The sequence below is a fragment of the Paroedura picta genome, chromosome 1 (assembly GCF_049243985.1).
Source record: "Paroedura picta isolate Pp20150507F chromosome 1, Ppicta_v3.0, whole genome shotgun sequence".
NCBI lineage: Eukaryota > Metazoa > Chordata > Lepidosauria > Squamata > Gekkonidae > Paroedura > Paroedura picta.
Window position 1 is genome coordinate 167,267,145 of NC_135369.1, and position 20,834 is coordinate 167,287,978.

At 43.2% G+C, this 20,834-nt stretch overlaps 1 protein-coding gene across 1 annotated transcript; it reads left to right on the plus strand.

The window, feature by feature from the left end:
- The first annotated feature begins 14,193 nt into the window (after window positions 1-14,193).
- MSGN1 (mesogenin 1) lies at window positions 14,194-15,648 on the plus strand. The gene has a single exon (XM_077302850.1). The coding sequence runs from the start codon at window positions 14,310-14,312 to the stop codon at window positions 14,835-14,837; it is 528 nt and encodes a 175-aa protein (XP_077158965.1). The 5' UTR covers window positions 14,194-14,309; the 3' UTR covers window positions 14,838-15,648.
- Window positions 15,649-20,834: the final 5,186 nt, after the last annotated feature.

Here is a 20,834-nt window from a genome sequence, read left to right on the forward strand (position 1 = left end):
GGCAGGACAGTGAACTAACTCCACTTTTCTCTTCCATAAGTGTTGCATTGCTGAGAAAAAGGACAATTTAATCCTCTTGTCCCTCCAGCCCACTGACTAGCAAGAAAAGACCCATTTGAATAATGCTATAAATGTCTTAATAATTTGCCTTCTTTGACCATGCATGTTCCTTGATCCAGTGATAGATGTATGGCCATTCCTAAGGATCATAGTCAACTTACAAGAGCATGAGATGTACAGCAGGGTATCACAGTCCTGTTGCATTACTGGGCCAACATCTTGGCCTGAAATGCGCTCATGATGTCAGTAAGGTAAAGGTAAAGGTTTCCCCTGTGCAAGCACCGGGTCATGTCTGACCCTTGGGGTAACGCCCTCTTGCGTTTTCTTGGCAGACTCAATGCAGGGTGGTTTTGCCATTCCCTTCCCCAGTCATTACCGTTTTACTCCCCTGCAAGCTGGGTACTCATTTTACCGACCTCAAAAGGATTGAAGGCTGAATCAACCTTGAGCCAGCTGCTGGGATCGAACTCCCAGCCTCATGGTCAGAGCCTCAGACAGCATGCCGACTGCCTTACCACCCTGCGTCACAAGAGGTACATTTTCATGATGTCAGTACAATAATGCAATTGCTGGAATGCTCATAGTAATCTCAATGCTACGAGGATTTGCTTGAGACGCAGGCCTTCCCCAATGGTGTGGAGCTACAACTCTGCAAGGCATTGCCCTTTGTACCTCTCAACCATGACCCAAGTGTTCGTGTTGGTTGCGTGGAGTGAGGAACATCGATTTACTCGTCTTACATCCTTCAGCCTCTATAGGGTCCTCATCTCCAGAAGGGTGGTTAAGGATGAACTGGGATCCCAAGCTTCAGCAAGAGGTAGTTCAGGAGGAATTCCTGAAACATCTCCATGGCCCAGAAACTGGCCCCCATCCCCAAATCCTGACAAATCAGACAACTGGGAAGGAAGTATGCTGGGAGGCACTATTAACTGGTTTATCCTGCAGTTGTAAGGAGGACATCTGCCCAGTATTCTGGGAGATATGGCAAAACATGTATACATTGAAATAATAAAGATAGATAGATGATAGATAGATAGATAGATAGATAGATAGATAGATAGATAGATAGATAGATAGATAGATAGATAGATAGATAGATAGATAGATAGATAGATAGATAGATAGATAGATAGATAGATAATGTTTATGTATATCTTTAAACTGTAATATTAAGATATGCCTCCAGTTTTAATCAAAGGGGGAAATGGTGCAGTGGAGCTCTCCTAATTTTACTTCCTAAACTGCCCTTTGCTCTGATCTTTTTTAAAAAAATTCTGTCTGTGGCTGGCCTGCCTTAACTTTAACATTGTTTTTATGGTTTTAACATACGCTGTGTTGAAACTCTGTAAAAAAGAAAAGCCCTCATTAGTTTCTCTGCAATACAAACAAGTAGAAAGCGGCATTACATCTGTCCTTGACCATTTTATCGACAAATTTATGAAGAAATAATTCTGAGTAATAGACTTCCTTGCAATTGTCTGGCTAAATAGAGAAGATAACAAATCCCACCGAGCGATAAAGATGTTGTCTTTGGCCTTTTCTTCTTCCTCTCCGCCACCTCATTTGGGCCTTTGACACTCAGGTGTTAATGTGGGGTTTGTTCTGCTTGAATCAGGTGATTTGCATTGCAGAGTTTGTCACATTTATAGCCTTTGATGTCTGCATCCCTCCCCCCCCCTTTTTTTTTTAAACCAGGTGAAACGTCTTGAAGAAATCAAATGTTTTCAAGCACAACCCGTGAAACTTTTCAATGGGCTTCAGAAAGTGCATCTCAGCCTGATCCTACGTCATAGTGAGGTGGGGTATACAGACTGAATGAAGAAATGCATGAAATGAATAAAACGTGATTGACTCAGAGGTTCTCCTGTGTTCAGTGGGACTTGTTGACAGGATGCCATCACTGTCGTAAAACGATGTTTGGCAGGACTGAGAAGACTCTTATCCTCTCTGCCTGGGGAACGGATGTGGGGTACAGCTCAATTCACTTCTAGCATATCTGCAAATATTCCGCAGCATAAACCCATAGGTTACATTTTGATGACTCAAAACACGTATATCTGCTTTAAGTTAGGAGCTGCAGGAACCAACTGGATTGGGGCTTCCAATGTATTTTTCAAATGTCACTTGCAGTCTCCTAGAACATGGCATGTTTCTACCAGTAGAGTCCATAAATGGTCACTTTCTTGTGGCCGCATGCCCTGTTCCCCAGGTATTCAAAATCAGTAATGGAAAGTTGCGAATTATACTTGCAAGCTATATAGGCAGCTCTTAGCATTGGTACTGGCACAAATAATTTCTAGTGATAGTTATAGTCAACGCACAGCAGTCATCCTATAGACCAGGGATGGCCAAACTGTGGCTCTCCGGCTGTCCATGGACTACAATTCCCATGAGCCCCTGGGTTGGATCTCACAGAGGACTTCTGTAGACAGAAGAAGGAGGATTACCCCCTTCTTGTTGTAGACTTCCAACTTTCTCCCTTTTTTCCCCAGCATTATAGGGGTGAGGGGGATGATAAATCCTGTTCTGTGTACAGAAATCCAATCTGCAGAAATCTCTGGTGGATCCAAACCACAGGCAGAGGTGGCAAGCTAGAACTCTCAAAGGTCATGGGCACACCCAACACCTCTTCCAATTGCTTGTCCATGTACATGCATATGTGTTGTCCTTATAGTCACAGTGCAGCTTTCCTCAATGGCAACCTTCAGAGCATCCAGTGTCCTTTGAACGTGATTTTTCGAGCAGGGTTGGGGAGCTGTAATAAAGGCTATGCTTGATATTAAGCCTCCACTTCTTGTTCGGCCACCTTCCTCACTTCTGCAAGCATTGTTCACATGCTTATGAGCCAATCTCTGCAGTTTCGAGGGCTGACAATCCAGGATGCTTGGAAATACAGCATACTCACAGCCTGTCTGCTCTCCTTTGCTTCTGTAGTGGGTTCTGGTGTTCTTCCCCCCTGCCCCCATCCCCAATTCCTTCCCCCCATTTAGCAAGGCTGTATTGTGCTTTTGCCTCTGTTGCATTTCAGTTACTGGTATGTTTTGCTCTTCGGAAGATCGATGTATCTGTATATGTGATTTCATTGCCGACCTTTTGGTGAATAAGAGAGCTGTGATTGCCTGCCATTGCCTGATAAATACATGCATCCAAGCCTGACAGATCAAGTCAAGGAAATGGAAGTTCAGCACTGTGTCTTTCTCTTCCCAATCGCCAGCACTGACTTTAGTGAATTGTACAGTGTAGGGAATTTGGTGGCTGGTTAAATGCAGCCAGGTAAGGGTTTCTTCTAATAAGAAAAGTGTCTCAAGAACCACTATGATAATAATAATGGTAAAGAGGAAGAGGTTTTTTTAACCCCCTTTTCACTACCCGAAGGAGTCTCAAAGTGGATTACAATGGCCTTCCCTTCCTCTCCCTACAAAAGACTCCCTGTAAGGGAGGTGGGGCTGAGAGAGTTGTGAGAAAATTGTGACTGTCCCAAGGTCACCTAACTGGCTGCATGTGGAAGAGGAGCAGGGAATCAAATCCAGCTCTCCAGATTAGAAGCCACCGCTCTTAGCCACTACACCGACTCCAAAAGTCAGGGAAACCCAGTTTTGTTAATGGGATTGTGTTTGTGCCTGGGTGGGACCTTGATAAAATGATGATTGATGACAGCTTCCTATTGGCATGTCAGGTGTTCCATGAATGACAAGGTATTATGGCCACTCTTCCTTCTGTTTCAGAGCCCAGAATGGTAATTCTGGAATCCTTTGTGTTTCAACAGAATCAGGGTGACCCAGAGATGACTGAGTATGTAGAAATCAGCCTTCCTTGTGTCTGCTGTTTTTGTATAAATTGAATTTCAGGAATCTTGGAAGTCTAACCTCATAATTTTGGGAGAAAACTCTGCTAAAATAACCTTTGTTCCAGGGATGCTTTTTTGTTTTCAGAAATAAAGCTGCAATTGTTAGTAAGTATTGCATCATCTTCATCATCGTCATTATATTATTATTATTTCATTAGTCAATAATGTCTCATGAGGAAAAAGTTCTAGAACCACTCCTCTATGCATCCCTCCGAAAACATGCAATAAGATTAAAAATTCATCCTCCAACTGAGGGGACAGGGTTTTAAGTTAACGTTTAACATAACTAATGATTTTGATTTAATATAATTTTAAGAATTTTAAAACCTAACTTAACTGACAATTTATTATATATGGATTATATCTGTATCAGGTTTTTTACCTGATGTTACCCTGAGTCAAGCAAAAAATAAATTCATTATAAAGCCTACAGGGAAGTTAGACAGAAAAGCTACCTTCCGAAGGAAGAGTGTATGTTTTAATTCCATATCGCACAAGCTAGAATCAAAACAAAGTCAAAAGCATACTCTTAACTTTCAGTCTTACTCATTACAATGTGTCCATGTGGATTAAAATTGTGCCTTAATCCATATTAGTACACCTAGTCTGATCTTGTCAGATTTCATAAAGCTAAGCAGGGCCAGCCCTTGCTAAAATATGGATGGGAGACCTCCAAGGAATACCAGGGTCGTGACACAGAGGCAGGCAATGGCAAACCACCTCCGAAAGTCCAGCTTGGTGTAGTGGTTAAGAGTAGCAGTCTCCTTGGGACAGTCCTCATCTCTCTCTCTCTCTCACACACACACACACATCTATCTATCTATCTATCTATCCATCTATCCATCCATCCATCCATCCATCATCTCCTTTCAATAATCAGCAAAAGTTAAAACATTAAAAGCAATGATTAAAATGGAGGAGGGGAGACAATAATTGGTCCTTGTAGGGAAAGAATCCTTAATATACATGAAACCCCAAAATATTTTGTGTCAAGCTTCTTGAGGGGGATCTCACCTCAGGTTCTCAGGAGAATGTTACTTTCCCTTCTGTAAGTATTAAAGTGTAGTGAGGTCCCCCTGAAGAAGCTTGACGCGAAATATGTTGGGGTTTCATGTATATTAAAGATTCTTTCACTACAAGCACCAATTGTCTCCTCCCCCCCCCCCTATTTTCTTCTTTGATCTGTTTTGGAAAGCTAATCAAGTCTTCCTCCCCCCCCCCCCCCCGCCCCTTTATATTGTCTGACTTGGGAACAGTGCTTCTGAAGTCAAAACAGCCTGTCATGTAGTTTCCAAAACTGACGAGATTGCCTCTGAGATGCTGACAGAAAAAAATGGGACCATTTGTTATTCTGAGCATAAGCTTTGTAAAAATGAAATGTCAAGGTAAAAACATTGATGACTCGCAAATGTAGGCACATGCTTTTTTCCCTTTTTTCTTTTTAGTCATTTACGGAGCAATAACCTCCGGGGCTTTTTGGGGAGGGGCAGTTATGAGGAAAATAGATCTTTAAAAAAAAATACACAAAAGCATTCAGCATAAAATCATGTCATTGCTGCTCTAGGGAGAGCTGCTGAAAGTCTGGAGCCACTTCCTATATTATCAAATCCTTACTCGGTAGCTTCCGGACACAAGCACATCAATGTACATTCAGCAAAAAATATAGAATCTATGGACTGGATTCAAATTACGATCCATGAATAGAGCTCTGCTAAAGTAGAGGAAGAAGAGTTGGCTTTTATAACCCACTTTTCACTATTCGAAGGAGTCTCAAATCAGCTTCCAATCAGCTTCCCTTCCACTCCCCACAACAGCCCCCCCCCGTGAGGTAGGTGGGGCTGAGAGAGCTCTGACAGGTCTGCTCTGTGAGAACAGCTCTATCAGGGCTGTGACTAGTCCAAGGTCACCCAGTGATGGAATGAGGAATCAAATCCAGCTCTTCAGATTGGAAGCCACTCTCTTAACCACAGCATCAATCTCTTTTCCCCTTCTCTGCACCGTATTGAGTCCCCCCAAATCCTGCCCTTGGGGACATTGTGGGGTCCGTAATGAAGGGAGATAACCCTCTGCCTAGATATGATGCCTTGTAATTCCCATTTATTCAAGCTGTAGGCTTAAATAAAATTGCGTTGGTCTTAAAGGTGCCACTGGACTCAAATGTCATCCAGGTTCAATGTTTGCCTTTCTCCTGTGCAGGAGCTGCCCCAGGCATAGGGGGATGAGCCAATGGAAAACAGTGACAGAGAGGTCATGGCCTCTGATTCTAAGGTCCATAGCCTAGAACTAGCAGGAAGATCCCCTTTCTGTTGTGTTTATTGGTGATTGTTGTACTGTACTTTATTGTTCTGTGAGCAGCTTTGGTAACAATTGGCGATTGTTACTGGAGATTTGACAAGGTGGGGGGGAGGCGGTAGGATCCAGAGGGGAGGGATACTGCAGGATATAACACCAAAGAGTCTGCTCTCCAAAGCAGCCATCTTCTTCAAGGGAACTGATCTCTTGTTTTCTGGAGGTTAATTGTAATAGCGGGAGATTTCCAGGCCCCAGCTGGAGGCTGGCAGCCTTAGCTTTGGGCCCTCGTTTAGAGAGCAACAGAGGATAGACATGAATAAAATAAATATATGATTTGCTTCAAAACAGGAAAATCCGGCATTTCGGTTCTCGCTGCATTTTTATGCACAAATAAATATCGCTGAGCGGTTCACAAACAAATATTCCTGTGCAGGTTTTTTTGAAGACTAGGTAAAATCTGGGATTTTCATTGAAACTACATATGTCATAGGTTTAGGCATTAGTGCTGAATTTAGATTGAAGGAGGGCGTTGAATTGAAGTTTTTGAAAATACAAATAATTCCTTTAATCCTGGCGCTTTCCAGTTGTGGTTGATGAAGGATCTTGTTTTCATCAAGATTCTTCTTTTCTGATCGTATTCTAAAGGTCAGCCAGCCTGAATCTTGTACCATCTCTTGCCCTTCTCCCCCCCCCCCCTCCCCAATTTTCTTTTTGCTGAGATGGGAAGCAAAACATTAAAGACCAACCACACAGAATAATTGTCTTTCAACTTCTGTTAACAGGGGTATTAAAAAGGCCCTCCCCAATATCAGCTGGGGAAGGCCGAGTCATAAAATCTGTACTTAAAAGGTGGGTAGGTGTAAATTCAGCACATGGGTCTTCCTTGTTTCATCTAGGAAGCTGGTTGATTAGAGGCCAGTTGTCTTAAAGAATTGGGAAACTGCTGTCATATCTCAGTCCGTCGGGATTGCCACTTTAGGGAGGATCAAATGTTCACATGGAGGGGTTTAAAGTAAGGTGACCAGATTTTAACATTGGTAAAGCGGGACACGGTTGACCCGGGGGGGGGGGGTTCTTGATGAAAAATTTGGTCTATATGGAGCAACAAAATTTTTCATAGAACACAAAAATAGTATTGTAATATATATATATATATATATATATATATATATATATATATATAATTTCAACATAGAATCATAGAATCAAAGAGTTGGAAGGGGCCATACAGGCCATCTAGTCCAACCCCCTGCTCAACGCAGGATCAGCCCTAAGCATCCTAAAGCATCCAAGAAAAGTGTGTATCCAACCTTTGCTTGAAGACTGCCAGTGAGGGGGAACTCACCACCTCCTTAGGCAGCCTATTCCACTGCTGAACTACTCTGACTGTGAAATTTTTCCCCCTGATATCTGGCCTATATCGTTGTACTTGTAGTTTAAACCCATTACTGCGTGTCCTCTCCTCTGCAGCCAACAGAAACAGCATCCTGCCCTCCTCCAAGTGACAACCTTTCAAATACTTAAAGAGGGCTATCATGTCCCCTCTCAACCTCCTTTTCTCCAGGCTGAACATTCCCAAGTCCCTCAACCTATCTTCATAGGGCTTGGTCCCTTGGCCCCAGATCATCTTCGTCGCTCTCCTCTGTACCCTTTCAATTTTATCTACATAAGTACAATTTGCCAGGTGCCCTCAGATGTCCCACCAAAAGTGGGACAATCTGGTCACCTTAGTTTAAAGAGAGCATGCTGGCCCTGATCTTGCAAAGAAATGACTCAAAGACAGCATCTGCACAAGACTTCAGAGGGGTTCATAAGGTCTACCTGTAAAGCATTTTGCTATCCACTTTGGGTCATAGTAAGAAATATGTTGCAGTCTTAGTTTACTCACTTCCCCCTTTTAAAAAAGATACACTGCTTTCTTCCCCACCTGGAATCTGAGGTGGATTACAAGCTGCCTTCTCCTCTCCTCCATTTTATCCTCAAACCAACCCTGGTGAGGCCGCTCTCTTAACCGTTAGGCTGAGAGGTTAGGTTAGGCTGAGAGACAGAATGTCTGAAGGCAGAGCAGGGATTTGAACCTGGGTCTCTCATACCCTCATCTAACACTCATCCTAATCTAACACTCTTAACAATGGCATCACACTGGCAATCTTTGTGCAGGAAGAAGGACACCTATGGGACAGATTTAGGGTTGCCAGCTTTGGGTTGGGAGAACCTGGAGCCTTGGGGATGAAGCCTGGGGAGGGCAGTGTTCAGGGAGGGGAGGGACCTATGCGAGGACTAGTGCCCAAGACTAGCTGTTCTCAACTTTTTCCCCATTGAGAAACCCCTGAAATATAATTCAGGCTTTGAGATATCGCAAAAGTGGCCCAATCATGCAGAATATGTTTGGGAAGCATAGCTGTGTAAATGCCCACTAGGGGCCCTCCTCTTCCCACCCCCTCCAGGGCCATCATTCACCATTTCGCGAGGGGGCATGTTGATATGTTCATATCACCCAATAAATATTTAATTAATTTAAATATATATATTAAAAAAATTAATTAACTCCCACCCCTTTGGAAAAACTTTCCAGGCTGTCAAGAAACCTCAGGGTTCCGTGAAACCCTTGTTGAGAACGTCTGCCATAGAATGTACCCTCCAAAAGCAGCCATTTTATCAAGGGAAAAGATCTCTGCACTGTGGAGATCAATTGTCATTTTGGGAGAGCTCCAGGCCCTACCTGGAAGTGGACAATCTTAAGCAGACCTTAATCAACCAGAGTTATTTGATGGGAAATAATCCCCTTACACATTCTGTTTCTCTCACTGAAAACAAATTGCCCTTCCAATTAGATTGCCCAGTCTTAAGGACTGAATTTAGATATGGCCTCTTGTTTTTATTTCTGATCAGGCTAAAAACAGCTGCGGAAGGGTGGGCGCTACGGAGGTGAAATGCTAGCTTTACCTTGGGTTGTTTCCCCCACGTCATCTGCCATCCCCAGCTTGGAGCTGCAATTCCCCTATGCAGCATTTTGAATCAGGAAAATAATATGGGGGGGGGGGGAAGATTCCCTCACAACCAGTGCCACAAGCCTGTTTTTGAATGTCCCCACTCATGGCTTCTTTTAGCTTTATGGTCAAAAGCAAAAGCCAACAAGAACATGGGGGATCTTAATCACTGATCTCCCAGATCATCCCTAGATTGACATGTTTAGCCAAAGTGGTGTCAATGAGCGTATTTATTTATTTATTTATTAGTTTGATGCTTGTATTTATCGACCGACACTCCCAAACAGTTGGCTCGTGGCGATTTACAATGAAGTCCACAAGGACAGCTCCATCAGGGCCCTCGGCTCTTCCAGGAGCTTATTCCACCAGGTTGGGGCTAGGACTGAGATAGTCCCTGCCCTAGTCGAGGCCAGGCAAACCCCCCAGGGGCCAGGAACAACCAGCAGGTTCATACCCGTAGAACACATAGCCCTGCAAGGGGCATAAGGAGACAAGCGGTGTACACTTGAAGATCCATCCAAGTTGTCTCCTCCAACTAACATCAAAAAGTCTTATGACTACAATAAGCAAATGTGAACCCAGGGAAGGGCAGAGAGGACAAACACACACACACACACACACACACACACACATATACACTCAGGTTGTAACTTCACGTGGATCTTGATTCTTGGGTAATCTCTTTCCTTGAAACTACCAAGATGGCAAATTAGTAGCATCTGTCTCCTTGAAAATGGTGTAGGACATTTCTTCTCCAGCCCTCCAAACAGATGGGAAATGTAAGTTCTCAAGCATTAATAAGGCAACATTTTGCCATATGTGGTGGTTGGACATAGGAGTTCAAAATTTTATGAGATGGCTTCAGATGTAATGTTTTCTGGGTCAGGTACAAGCCTTCCTTGTGGTCCTTCCCATCCCCTCCAGGCCCACAATTACTTAATTGTGTGATGACAGCTCTTAAAGGATTACAGGCATTTGTCTTGACTAAGCCACTGCAATGAGGCATTTTGCCTTTGCAGGCTCACCTAACACCTTTTTTACTTTCTTTGAGGTCTTTGAGGGTTAAAATGCATCTTCTTACTCAGGACTTTAATTAGGGAGTTTCTCTTAACAGCCTTTGACAGTCCGCTGTGTTTTTTAATCACGGAGCAGAAGAAGCAACCCAGAAATATATATATTCTAAATAAAAGCAATAAATATAGTCACGGCAGCATTTTTTTTTTAACAACGTTGAGACAACAAAAGGCACTTTCTCAAAAGAGACTCAACAAATTAAGAGCTGTCCAGACAAGCTGGAGTGTTGAAATTTTAAGGATGCTGAAAAACTGGGCAGCATTTGTGAACTGAGTCTAGGATATATTCCATGGAGGTGTGAGAATAGGTGTCATCTCTTCTAGATTACAATTTTGGATGCTGAAATAGTAATTTAATACCTGGGCGGGATTTATTTGTAAACTTAACACCTTTGTGATTCATTTATTTCGTAGTCCTCATAAATACCATGAGAGGGAAATACATGCAGATGGGTTTGTAATGTGGCTGAGTATAACTGTCCAGGGTTGCCAACTCCAGGTTGGGAAATACCTGAGAAGCAGCCAGGGGAAGATGGAATTGGGGAAGAGAGGAAACTCAGCAGGGGAGTGATGGCTAAGAATCCACCCTCCAAATCTCTCAGGCTCTCCAGGGGAGCTGATCTGCAGTCTGAAGGTATGTTGTAATTTCAGGAGAGCTCCAGGCCCCACCAGGAGGTTGGCAAGCCTAGCAAGTGAAGATAGATCTAGAGATAGCTCTATATTTAACAAATTAATTAAATCCCACCCATTCAGGAAACCTTTCCAGGGCCATCAAGAAATTCTAGGGTTTAATTCAACTCTGGCTGAGAAAGCCTGCCCTAGAAGAATATGGACAACGTTTGAGACCAGTGACAACTTTAAGACCAACAAAGTTTAGTTCTGTGTATCAGCTTTCGGGTGCATCCACATTTCTTCAGGATCTGAAGGTGATAAAACAAACCACTCTGTGATACTATCCATTTTATTTTGATTTGCATAAAAAAATTGCCAGCAGTTGCTCAAGGAGAAACCTTTTAATAATACCATTTCACACACACACACACACACACACACACACACACACACACACACACAACTTTAGTCTCTAATTACATATTCAGAAATATGTCTAAGGAACTCTTCATTATACAAAGCAGATGAAGACTTTCATACATCTGAATAAATTACAGCAGAGCAAATACAAAACTCTCATTCAGGCAGAAAATGCCTTCATTGTTTTTAAGCTGTCACTGAGCATACCTATGATATTGGAGCCATAACTCAAAAAATTGTCAACATTATGAAAGCGCTCAATGACAAAAGGGACTTCCCCTAGATTTTTATGAGACAGAGGAAATTGAGAGACTCAACGAATGGTTTTTATATCTGTCTTTTAAAATGCCTACAAACACAGACCAGGAAAACAGAACAACAACAGTCTCTGGATTTTTTCCTCACTGTGGCTTAGTATTTTATACATTTAAAACATTTTTATGCTGCCTTGCCACCCAATCAGGGTCTACAAACCAACAAAAATAAAAACATTAAAATATTTAAACAATTACAATACAATTCCAATGTAAAATGCAATTAAAAGCCAAAATTTGTTCTGGGGGGTATGTCAGATGAAAAAAAACATGTCTTCACCAGCTGATGAAATATACTCGTAGAAGAAGGCAACTAAATTTCCTTAGGGAGGGAGTTCCAAAGTTCTGAGGCCACCACACATAAGACCCTCCCCTGGGTCACCCCCTTACTAGCCTTGGGATGACCAGAATGGGTGAGCATGTTTGTATAAGAGAAGGCCGTCCTTATGCTATGTAGGAAGGATCTTTAATATTTTCATTGTGCAGTAAAACTGATCCAACACTAAATTGTCCAAAGTGGATATTCATACACTTCCCATTTGGTATGATTTAATTCACAGAAGAAATTAATATCGAGAAGACGCTGGCCTCCCTGCTTAACCCATCTAGCCAATTCATCCCCCAAACACAGCTAGCAGTGGGGATCTGCTGCCCCTCCCCACATTCTGTGGGCAGTCACAGTTTGGTGTAGTGGTTAGGAGTGCGGACTTCTAATCTGGCGAGCTTGGTGGGATTCTGCGCTCCCCCACATGCAGCCAGCTGGGTGACCTTGGGCTTGCCACAGCACTGATAAAGCTGTTCTGACCGAGCAGTGATATCAGGGCTCTCTAAACCTCACCTCCCTCACAGGGTGCCTGTTGTGGGGAAAGGGAAGGGAAGGCGACTGTAAGCTGCTTTGAGCCTCCTTCGGGTACAGAAAAGTGACATAAGAACTAACTCTTCTTCTTCTTCTTCTTCTTCTTCTTCTTCTTCTTCTTCTTCTTCTTCTCAAAGTGGAAGGAGGAACTGCCCAGGTGAACTGTGGGCGTTTGATTGGCATCTCCAGGATAATGACAATGGCTTCTGGTCCAGCTTAGAAGTGGCACGCATCAGGGTGATGCTCTAAGAAATGACAGAGCCTCAGCCCAGTGCATATTGTAAGGCTGCCAATCTGGTTTGGAGAATTCCTGGGGATCTGGGAGTGGTGCCAGGGGATGGCAGACTATGGGAGGAGAGAACTCAAGGGGGTGTGTGTGATGCCATAGAGCTTACCCTCCAAAGGTGCCATTCCCCCCCAGGAGAACTGATTTTTGTAGCGTTGAGATTAGTTGCCATTTTTTTTGGGGGGGGGGGACTCTAGGTCCTACCTGGAGGTTGGCAACTCCAGTGCAGTGGCTCCTCTCATGTATACTTAGCGGGGGGGCGGGGGCGGGGGGGGGGATTGAGCCTGCAGAATATCACTTCTGAAAATACCCTTAGGGAACATACATCCTAACTTAAACCAGTTTAGCTCTCCTTGTTGCTGCCCAAGGTGCACAGGATTTCCTTTCCAGGGATATTCATAAATTTGTTCTTAATGTTGTAACATCTGCAAAGTGAACATCTGTTCAGAATTGGAAGAAAATAGCAGAGTGCGTTTGTTTGTGTGAGCTAACCTATTTATGGCAATATTGGCCACGTGTTCTGATAAATCTGAAAAATGGATTTTAAAAAATCTACACGGAGAAGATTATTTTGAGCCTTTATAACTGATGTTTATAATAGCTCTGCAATGTGTATGCTGTATTTAGTCTTAGTTCTTTTTCATCAAATAAAACATTATTTTTTTAAATTTAAAAAGTCTACAAGATTGAATTCTGTACTATTTTATTAAAAATTCTGGAAGCATCAGATTAGACTAGGGGTATAATAAAGTTAGAAGCCTTTTAAACATGAGTCTCTTAACTTTAAAAATTAACGTATTGGGATGTTTAAATATTTTGAAAATGCATTTTGGGAAACCATGTTCTCAGACACATTCTAAATTCATAGTCTGAATTATTCCCAAACAACATGAAACTAAAAAAACAACTCTGGAACATTATGTATTTCTCTGCCGTGTTTGCTAAGTGGATCATGTTGGGTCATCAAAGGAGACGAAGTGCCTTCCCTTGGCTGCAGTGGACTGCAATTCCCTTAAAACAATTTTACCCCATAGGAGTCTTCTTTTTCCTATTTAGTTCAGGAGCACTTCAGCTCTAATTCTACCAAGTAAGAGTCAGACCTGGGTGCTGAACCCGAGGCTTGTTTTCCTTCCCCGGTGTCAGTTATTCCCCACAGCATTGTTAAATGTAGATAAGAAGACTCAATCAGGTTTTCGTTACAAGATGATAATCCTCCCTCACCCCCACCCCCCACCCCATTTCTCACTGTCGCCTGTTAGGTTAAATGAATTTTAGCTGAGGGTTGATAATTATCATAGAGAAGAAGATAACACATCGAGAGAGTTCATTTTCCATCTTAGCACTTGCGCTCTTTTGAATCCCCCAACACCCTGACACCGTTTCCCATTCTGTCACTTCTTCTTACACCCCCCCTCCTTCCTCATAAAAGGGTCCCTCTAGACTGAGGCCAGAGACATTTTCTTTCTCTTTTTTTTTGTGCCGGCAGCTGACAGGAATTGCTTCTTCCTTCCCCAAATCCTTGACCCAGACAGGACAAATTACGAGAGGCTCGGGTGAGCATGGAAGAAAACGTGGGCCCTGAGAATTCCCCGTTCCTTTCTTCGTGGGACTGGAAGAACGATGCAGGGACCGTGGTGCTGAGACCATGCCCATCCCCTGTGAGTCTGTCTCCGTCTCCGTCTCCTTCCTTTGAATCTTACACGTCCTCTCCTTGTCCGGTTGAGGTGGAGATGCCCTGTGCCAGCAGCCGCAACAGCAGCAGGAGGAGCGACAGCAGCAACAGCCTGATGGGATACACTTTGGTGGAGTTTCCTGCCATCTATCTGCCCAACCCTGGGCAGGGCAAGGGCCAGAAGGGCCCCAAAGTCCGGATGTCGGCCCAGCGCAGGAGAAAAGCCAGCGAGAGAGAGAAGCTGCGGATGAGGACCCTGGCTGAAGCCCTGCACAACCTGCGCAACTATTTGCCACCTGTCTACAGCCAAAGGGGACAGCCTCTCACCAAGATACAGACGCTGAAATACACCATCAAGTACATCGGCGAGCTCACAGACCTGCTCAACAGTGTCCAGCAGGCACAGATGCCCTGAGGAGATGTGGAAGTTTAAGACTCTTCTTCTCAGAGAAGCGTCAGGCTCTCTTCCCTGCCCTCATCCACACCCACAGGGAAAGGACAAAAACATTCATTTTGGATACTGGTGAACTTATGTCACAGAAGATTGTTTGTTTTTCTTTCTTGCTATGAGGAGATGATGGCAACAGAACGAAAGAGGATGTTGTTTCTGGAGGCTTTTTGGGATGCAGCAAAAAAGGAATACCTCAGATGAATCAGAATCCATCCAGCTGCTTTTTGGGCCACCAGAATGCTGGACTGGATGGATTTTGGCCTGTTCCAGCATGACTTTTCTTACATTGTTGGAATCAGAAACAATTTCTACAATGCTGATCCTGACAGGATTCATAGACCCCAATGGTGCTTGATAACCTTAATAAGCTGACCCAGTTTCAGTTGTTGGGATTTGTTTTGAGAAGGTGATCTGTGTATTCTGAATAAAACGTACATTTTTTACAATCCTGTGTATTGGTTAGTAGGCACTTTATATTAGCAGCAAGAATGAAGTATGCATACGTAGTTGAAGAATAGTCTTTAAGAATCCTATATGCTACAGTAGTACAATTAAAAAAAATGAATATCTTTGACTGAAAGTAACATTTTTAAAAAGGAAATTTCCACCTAAGTCCTTTGTACGGATTCATAACTGAGTAGTTATTTTCCTATTGTTATTATTATTTTATTATTACCGTTATTGATATTTAGAAGATGTTTTTCTTTGGTTAAATGTCAGTAATTAGTTCCAAAATTGTTATTCTTCCAATAAACAGTAAAATGTTTTAGGCCTATTTCAGCTAGAAAAGCATTTACTCCTTTAGAAGCAGGGGCGGGTTTGTACCTAGGCATTAACAGCGCAATGCCTGCAAGTTACTGTGCTCTGAACTCAAAGGTGTCAATGGGCTGTTTAAAGAATTGATTTTAATTTTTTAAAAAATCACAAGCCCCAAACAAAATAGAAATCATCAAAACATAACAGCCCTAGTAACAGCTCTGCAGATAAGCATCTGTAAAAGGTTCTCAAATATCTAAAAATATGTCCACGCACAACGGTTGTCTATATGTCATATGGTTAAATTTTAATAAGGTTATAAATTCCTCAATCCATTGCTTTATGGGAGGTGGGCATATAGCTCCCCAGGGTTGTAATAGAAGTCTTTTAGCAACAGTAAAGACACAAAAGGTCCATTTTCATGGACCATCAGTCGCCAGGAGATAGGTAGATAATTTAAAAGTATGTAAGCATCCTCAAAGACCAATGAGTATTTTAATACAAAAGTGATATGAGTAATTACTTCCTCCCCCTAAAGACTAAATACCTGGACTGGTCCAAAAGCTACGTGGAAGAGACATGGCTTGTAAGTCAGAGCACCAGCAACCAAGCACTTTACTTAGTCCTTTAGTAAAAAGGTCCTGTGATGTCCAGGATAAGCATTATTTTGCTGAATAAGTTATAGAAGAAGAAGAAGAAGATTTGGGTTTTTATATCCTGCTTTTCTCTACCAGGAGTCTCAAAGTGGCTTAGAATCACCTTCCCTTTCCTTTCCCCACAACAGACACCCTGTGAGGTAGGTGAGGCTGAGAGAGCTCAGTTAGAACAGTGCTATCGGGGCTGTGAGGAGCCCAAGGTCATTCAGCTGTCTGTGGGCGGAGGAGCAGGGAGCCATACCCAGCTCACCAGATTAGAACCTGCTACTCTCAACCACTGCACCAAGCTTAAGGTCCATAGAAACAACAGATCTAAAGTTTAAGCCTTAGGCTAAAGCAGCCCTGCACTGAATTACACAAATGTATAGCAACCAAAGAGCAACTGGGCATTGATTTCTAAGCATGCTTCGCAGATTTGAAAACCTCAGCTATCAACAGCACTACTCATTTTGGGGCACATTCTGGCAACATTTCACAGTTAAGCCCCTCAAAGCAATGGTATTTATGCATTATTTTTCATCATTATATCCTACCTTCTCCCCACCCCAATAAAGGCCCAATGCTGCTTACGTTTTTTCTTCTCCCCTCCATTTTCTCCTCACAACAACCCTGTGAGGTAGGTTAATGTCAAGATCACCCACCAAAGTTCTATGACACTAACTTTTTAAAGGTTGTATCCCCCACCCCCATTCCTCAAGATACCCTGTGCCCCGGAAATTATATGTGTGAGTTTCTTTAAATGGGACAGAACATATGGACAAATCATGCTTCTCTCTATCAGATGATTATATGCATAGGTTGCTCCAGGTAGAGAATGGCTCTCTGGCATGCGTACAGACACGTACAATTGGCTCATAAGATAAGCTATGCATATTTTGGATGGTATTTCTATACAAAAAAAAATTATAGTTTGCATGATGGCATATGCCCCTACTTTAGTAATTTGCATGTTAGTGTGTTGTAAATGCCTTTCTTCCTGCCTGCCTGCCTGCTTCCTTCCTTCCTTTTCTCCCTCCCCCCTCCCTCCCCATCTTTCTTTCTTTCTTTCTTTCTTTCTTTCTTTCTTTCTTTCTTTCTTTCTTTCTTTCTTTCTTTCTTTCTTTCTTTCTTTCTTTCTTTCTTTCTTTCTTTCTTTCTTTCTTTCTTTCTTTCTTTCTTTCTTTCTCTCTCTCTCTCCATTGGGTATTCAAGGCAACTTACCTTATTCTCCTCTCCTCCATTTTCTCCACACAACAACCCTGTGAAGTGCGTTAGGCTGAGGGTATGTGACTGCCTTCCATGGCAAGAGTGGGCATTTGAACCCAGTTCTCCCAGAGACTAGCCTAACACTACACTGCACTGGCTGTCCTGTGTTTGAAAACACAAGAACCACCTACTCCTTTAATGTATAATGTGCACTACCATGGCTTCCTCTATCAGAGAGTGAGGCGTCCTTGTTAAACACCAATAGGAATTGTGCAGCTGACCCAGCGTGCTCCAAGCTCATCAATGAGAAAGAGCATTCAGGCTGCATTCACAGGCAGTCTGTGGCACCAAGGGCCGGATGATCTAAACCGCAACCCAAAGTAACTTTGAGGGTAACCTTCCTTCAGGGTTACAATAGTCCAGGCTTAGAAGAAAAGCTGGATTTTTGTATCCTGCTTTTCATTGCCTGAAGGAGTCTCAAGGAGGCTTACAATAACCTACCCTTCCTCTCCCCACAACAGGTACCCTCCCTGTGAGGTAGGTGAGTCTGAGAGAGCCCTGGAAGAACTCACAGGCCCAAGGTCACCTGGCTGGCCGCATGTGGAGGAGGAGGAGTAGGGAATCAAGCCCAATTCTCTAGATTAGAGGCAACCACGCTTAACCACTACAACACACTTGCAGAAGAAAGTATGGTATTTGTGTTTAAGATTCCCCATTTAAGTAAAGTACCTCCCTCAGAGACCTGTGTTATGACCCAGCTTGCCCTGGGTGGTGTGCCATCTGTAGGCTGATGCAGCATTCTCAGACAGTATAAACCAGTCTCTAAGAAGTGACCTGTTTTCAGTGAGGTCATCCCTAACCCGGGAAGATTTTATCACATCTCAAAGTGCTGTTAAGTGTCCGCCAACAGAGAATTTCAAGAAATGTAAGAAATTCTCTCTTAAAGCATGTTGTTAAAAATCATTTTTAGCTCTACATCTATTCACTTCTGAGAACAAAACCAAACTGCATATCAGGAGAGACTATCTTTGGGACCCAACTGTGTCCTTGTAAAATAAGGAAAGCCTTAGCATTTAGAGATTCTTCTTAATTACAGCCGACCATTTGCCTTCAAAATGCATCCAGAGCTTCAGCGTTCCCTTCAGCAGAAGCGTGAGTTCTGGAACAGTCTCTTCAAATGCCCTTTTCCCTTTCCTCCCCACCGAAAAACCAGCCAACCCCCCGCCCCCCTGGGGTTTTCTGTGAACTGCTGAAGTCTTAATTTACTTTAAACTTTCAGATAATTAGTGTCACAGGCCACATCGCATGGCAAAGTGAGAAGGAAATATTTGCATTGGCAGTTTTCCTTGAAACTGATTTAACACAAACCCTTTTTGGCTTCCACTCTAAGAACGGGGAGAATAAACGGTATGCTTCCGCAGCATAGATGTGGGAACTGTAAAAACCAGAATAAAGAGAGTGCTTCCCCCCCCCCCACATCCCCCCCACCACCACCGTGGCTAGGACATGACACATTCTAGAGATGTGCCATGCATTGATGCAGAATCACTGGAAGTGTACCTCACACCATGGGATGGGAATGGGGCTAATGAGAGAGCCATGTTTGGATTTAGTATTGTGGGCCCACAATGAGCACGCAAGATTATTCCTTCATATTGCATGTGGTTATTCCGAGATTATCAATAATTTCCTGGGTTATATGATGCGCAAAAAGGTAATTACTAAAATCCTCCTAAATTGCACAGCTTTAAAGAGAGCCAGCTTGGTGTAGCGGTTAGGAGAGCGGACTTCTAATCTGGTGAGCCGGGTTTAATTCCCCGATCATCCTACACATGCAGCCACTGATAAAGCTGTTCTGATTGATCAGTAATATCAGGGATCTCTCAGCCTCACCTCCCTCACAGGATTTCTGTTGGGAGAGGAAAGGGAAGGGGATTATAAACCGCTTTGAGACTCCATCGGGTAGAGAAAAGCAGCATATAAGAACCAACTCTTCCTCTTCTTCTACCTCACAGGGTGTCTGTTTTGGGGAGAGGAAAGGGAAGGCGAATGTAAGCCGCTGTGAGACTCCTTTGGGTAGAGAAAAGCGGCATATAAGAACCAACTCTTCTTCTACCTCACAGGGTGTCTGTTGTGGGGAGAGGAAAGGGAAGGCAAACGTAAGCCGCTGTGAGACTCCTTTGGGTAGAGAAAAGCGGCATATAAGAACCAACTCTTCCTCTTCTTCTACCTCACAGGGTGTCTGTTTTGGGGATACGAAAGGGAAGGCGAACGTAAGCCGCTTTGAGACTCCTTCGGGTAGAGAAAGTGGCATACATTCTTCTTCTAAATGTATTTATTGGAAATAACCTAAAAGGCATTTGGACCTTGCGGTGAATGCCATCCCCCTTGCATAAACATTTGCTTGGAAATAATTTTTGGATTATCCATTTGTACCTTGTTCCACAGACACAAACCCCAAATTATCTTTTGCTTTGTGTGAGGATAAAATTATGCAAGTGTTCTCTCACAGAAATTAAACCGAAACTGATCAATGAAGTGAAGTTGCATTGTTCATGGTTGTATATAAATTTTTTTTTCCTGAGGTTTCTCAGTTCAGTTCTGCCTCTTGTCCCACCATGTCGATCTCGCTCTTTTCCGCTGCTCTAGACAGATGAACGCTTTATCTTGATCTACTCCGCAAGGCTGTTGTATGGATGGCGCCCCCCCCCCCCCGGCCAAGCTGCTTGCCCTGCTGCGACCCCTGTGAAAGGGTCGTTTGACCTGCAAAGGGGTCCCGACCCCCAGGTTAAGAACCACAGTTGTATGATTGCCAGTGTCCATTTTGATCGTATGTAACCACCGTGTTCTTTGACAGCCTTTTACCCCTGACCAATCCTAGCACAATTGCTCTCTCCACTGGGTTGGATTGCATGAGATGGCCAAAGTAAGTGAGTCGGAGTTTTGTGATTTCGCCTTCCAGTGATATAGCAGGTTTGATGCACTCTAGTATTCTTGTTGGTCACTTTGGCTGTTTATGGAATCCACAGCTATGCACATCTGGGCATGCTGGTCCCCAGCCCAGATAAATGGGGAGAGCTAAGGAAAGACCTGGCCCACCTACCTTGTAAAAATGTTACCAAGAAAATCCTACAGAACAGCTCTCAAACGTTTTTCAGCTCTCAAACCTGATAGGCAAGGATAATGCATGAAATATGTTTCTGTTCTGTCCGGGAATGTGAAATAGGCAAACTTAAGATTCAATACACATTGGCAGCATGGTACTAAAGAAGTTCATGTCATATTTGGCCTGAGACCACTCCAACAGAAGTTAAGCTTTGTAAAGTTTAGCCGTTTCTTGCAGATAAATTATTTAACTCACAAG

Coding starts and splice junctions, on each gene's coding strand:
- MSGN1 (XM_077302850.1), top strand. CDS start 14,310: ATGGAAGAAAACGTGGGCCCTGAGAATTCCCCGTTCCTTTCTTCGTGG.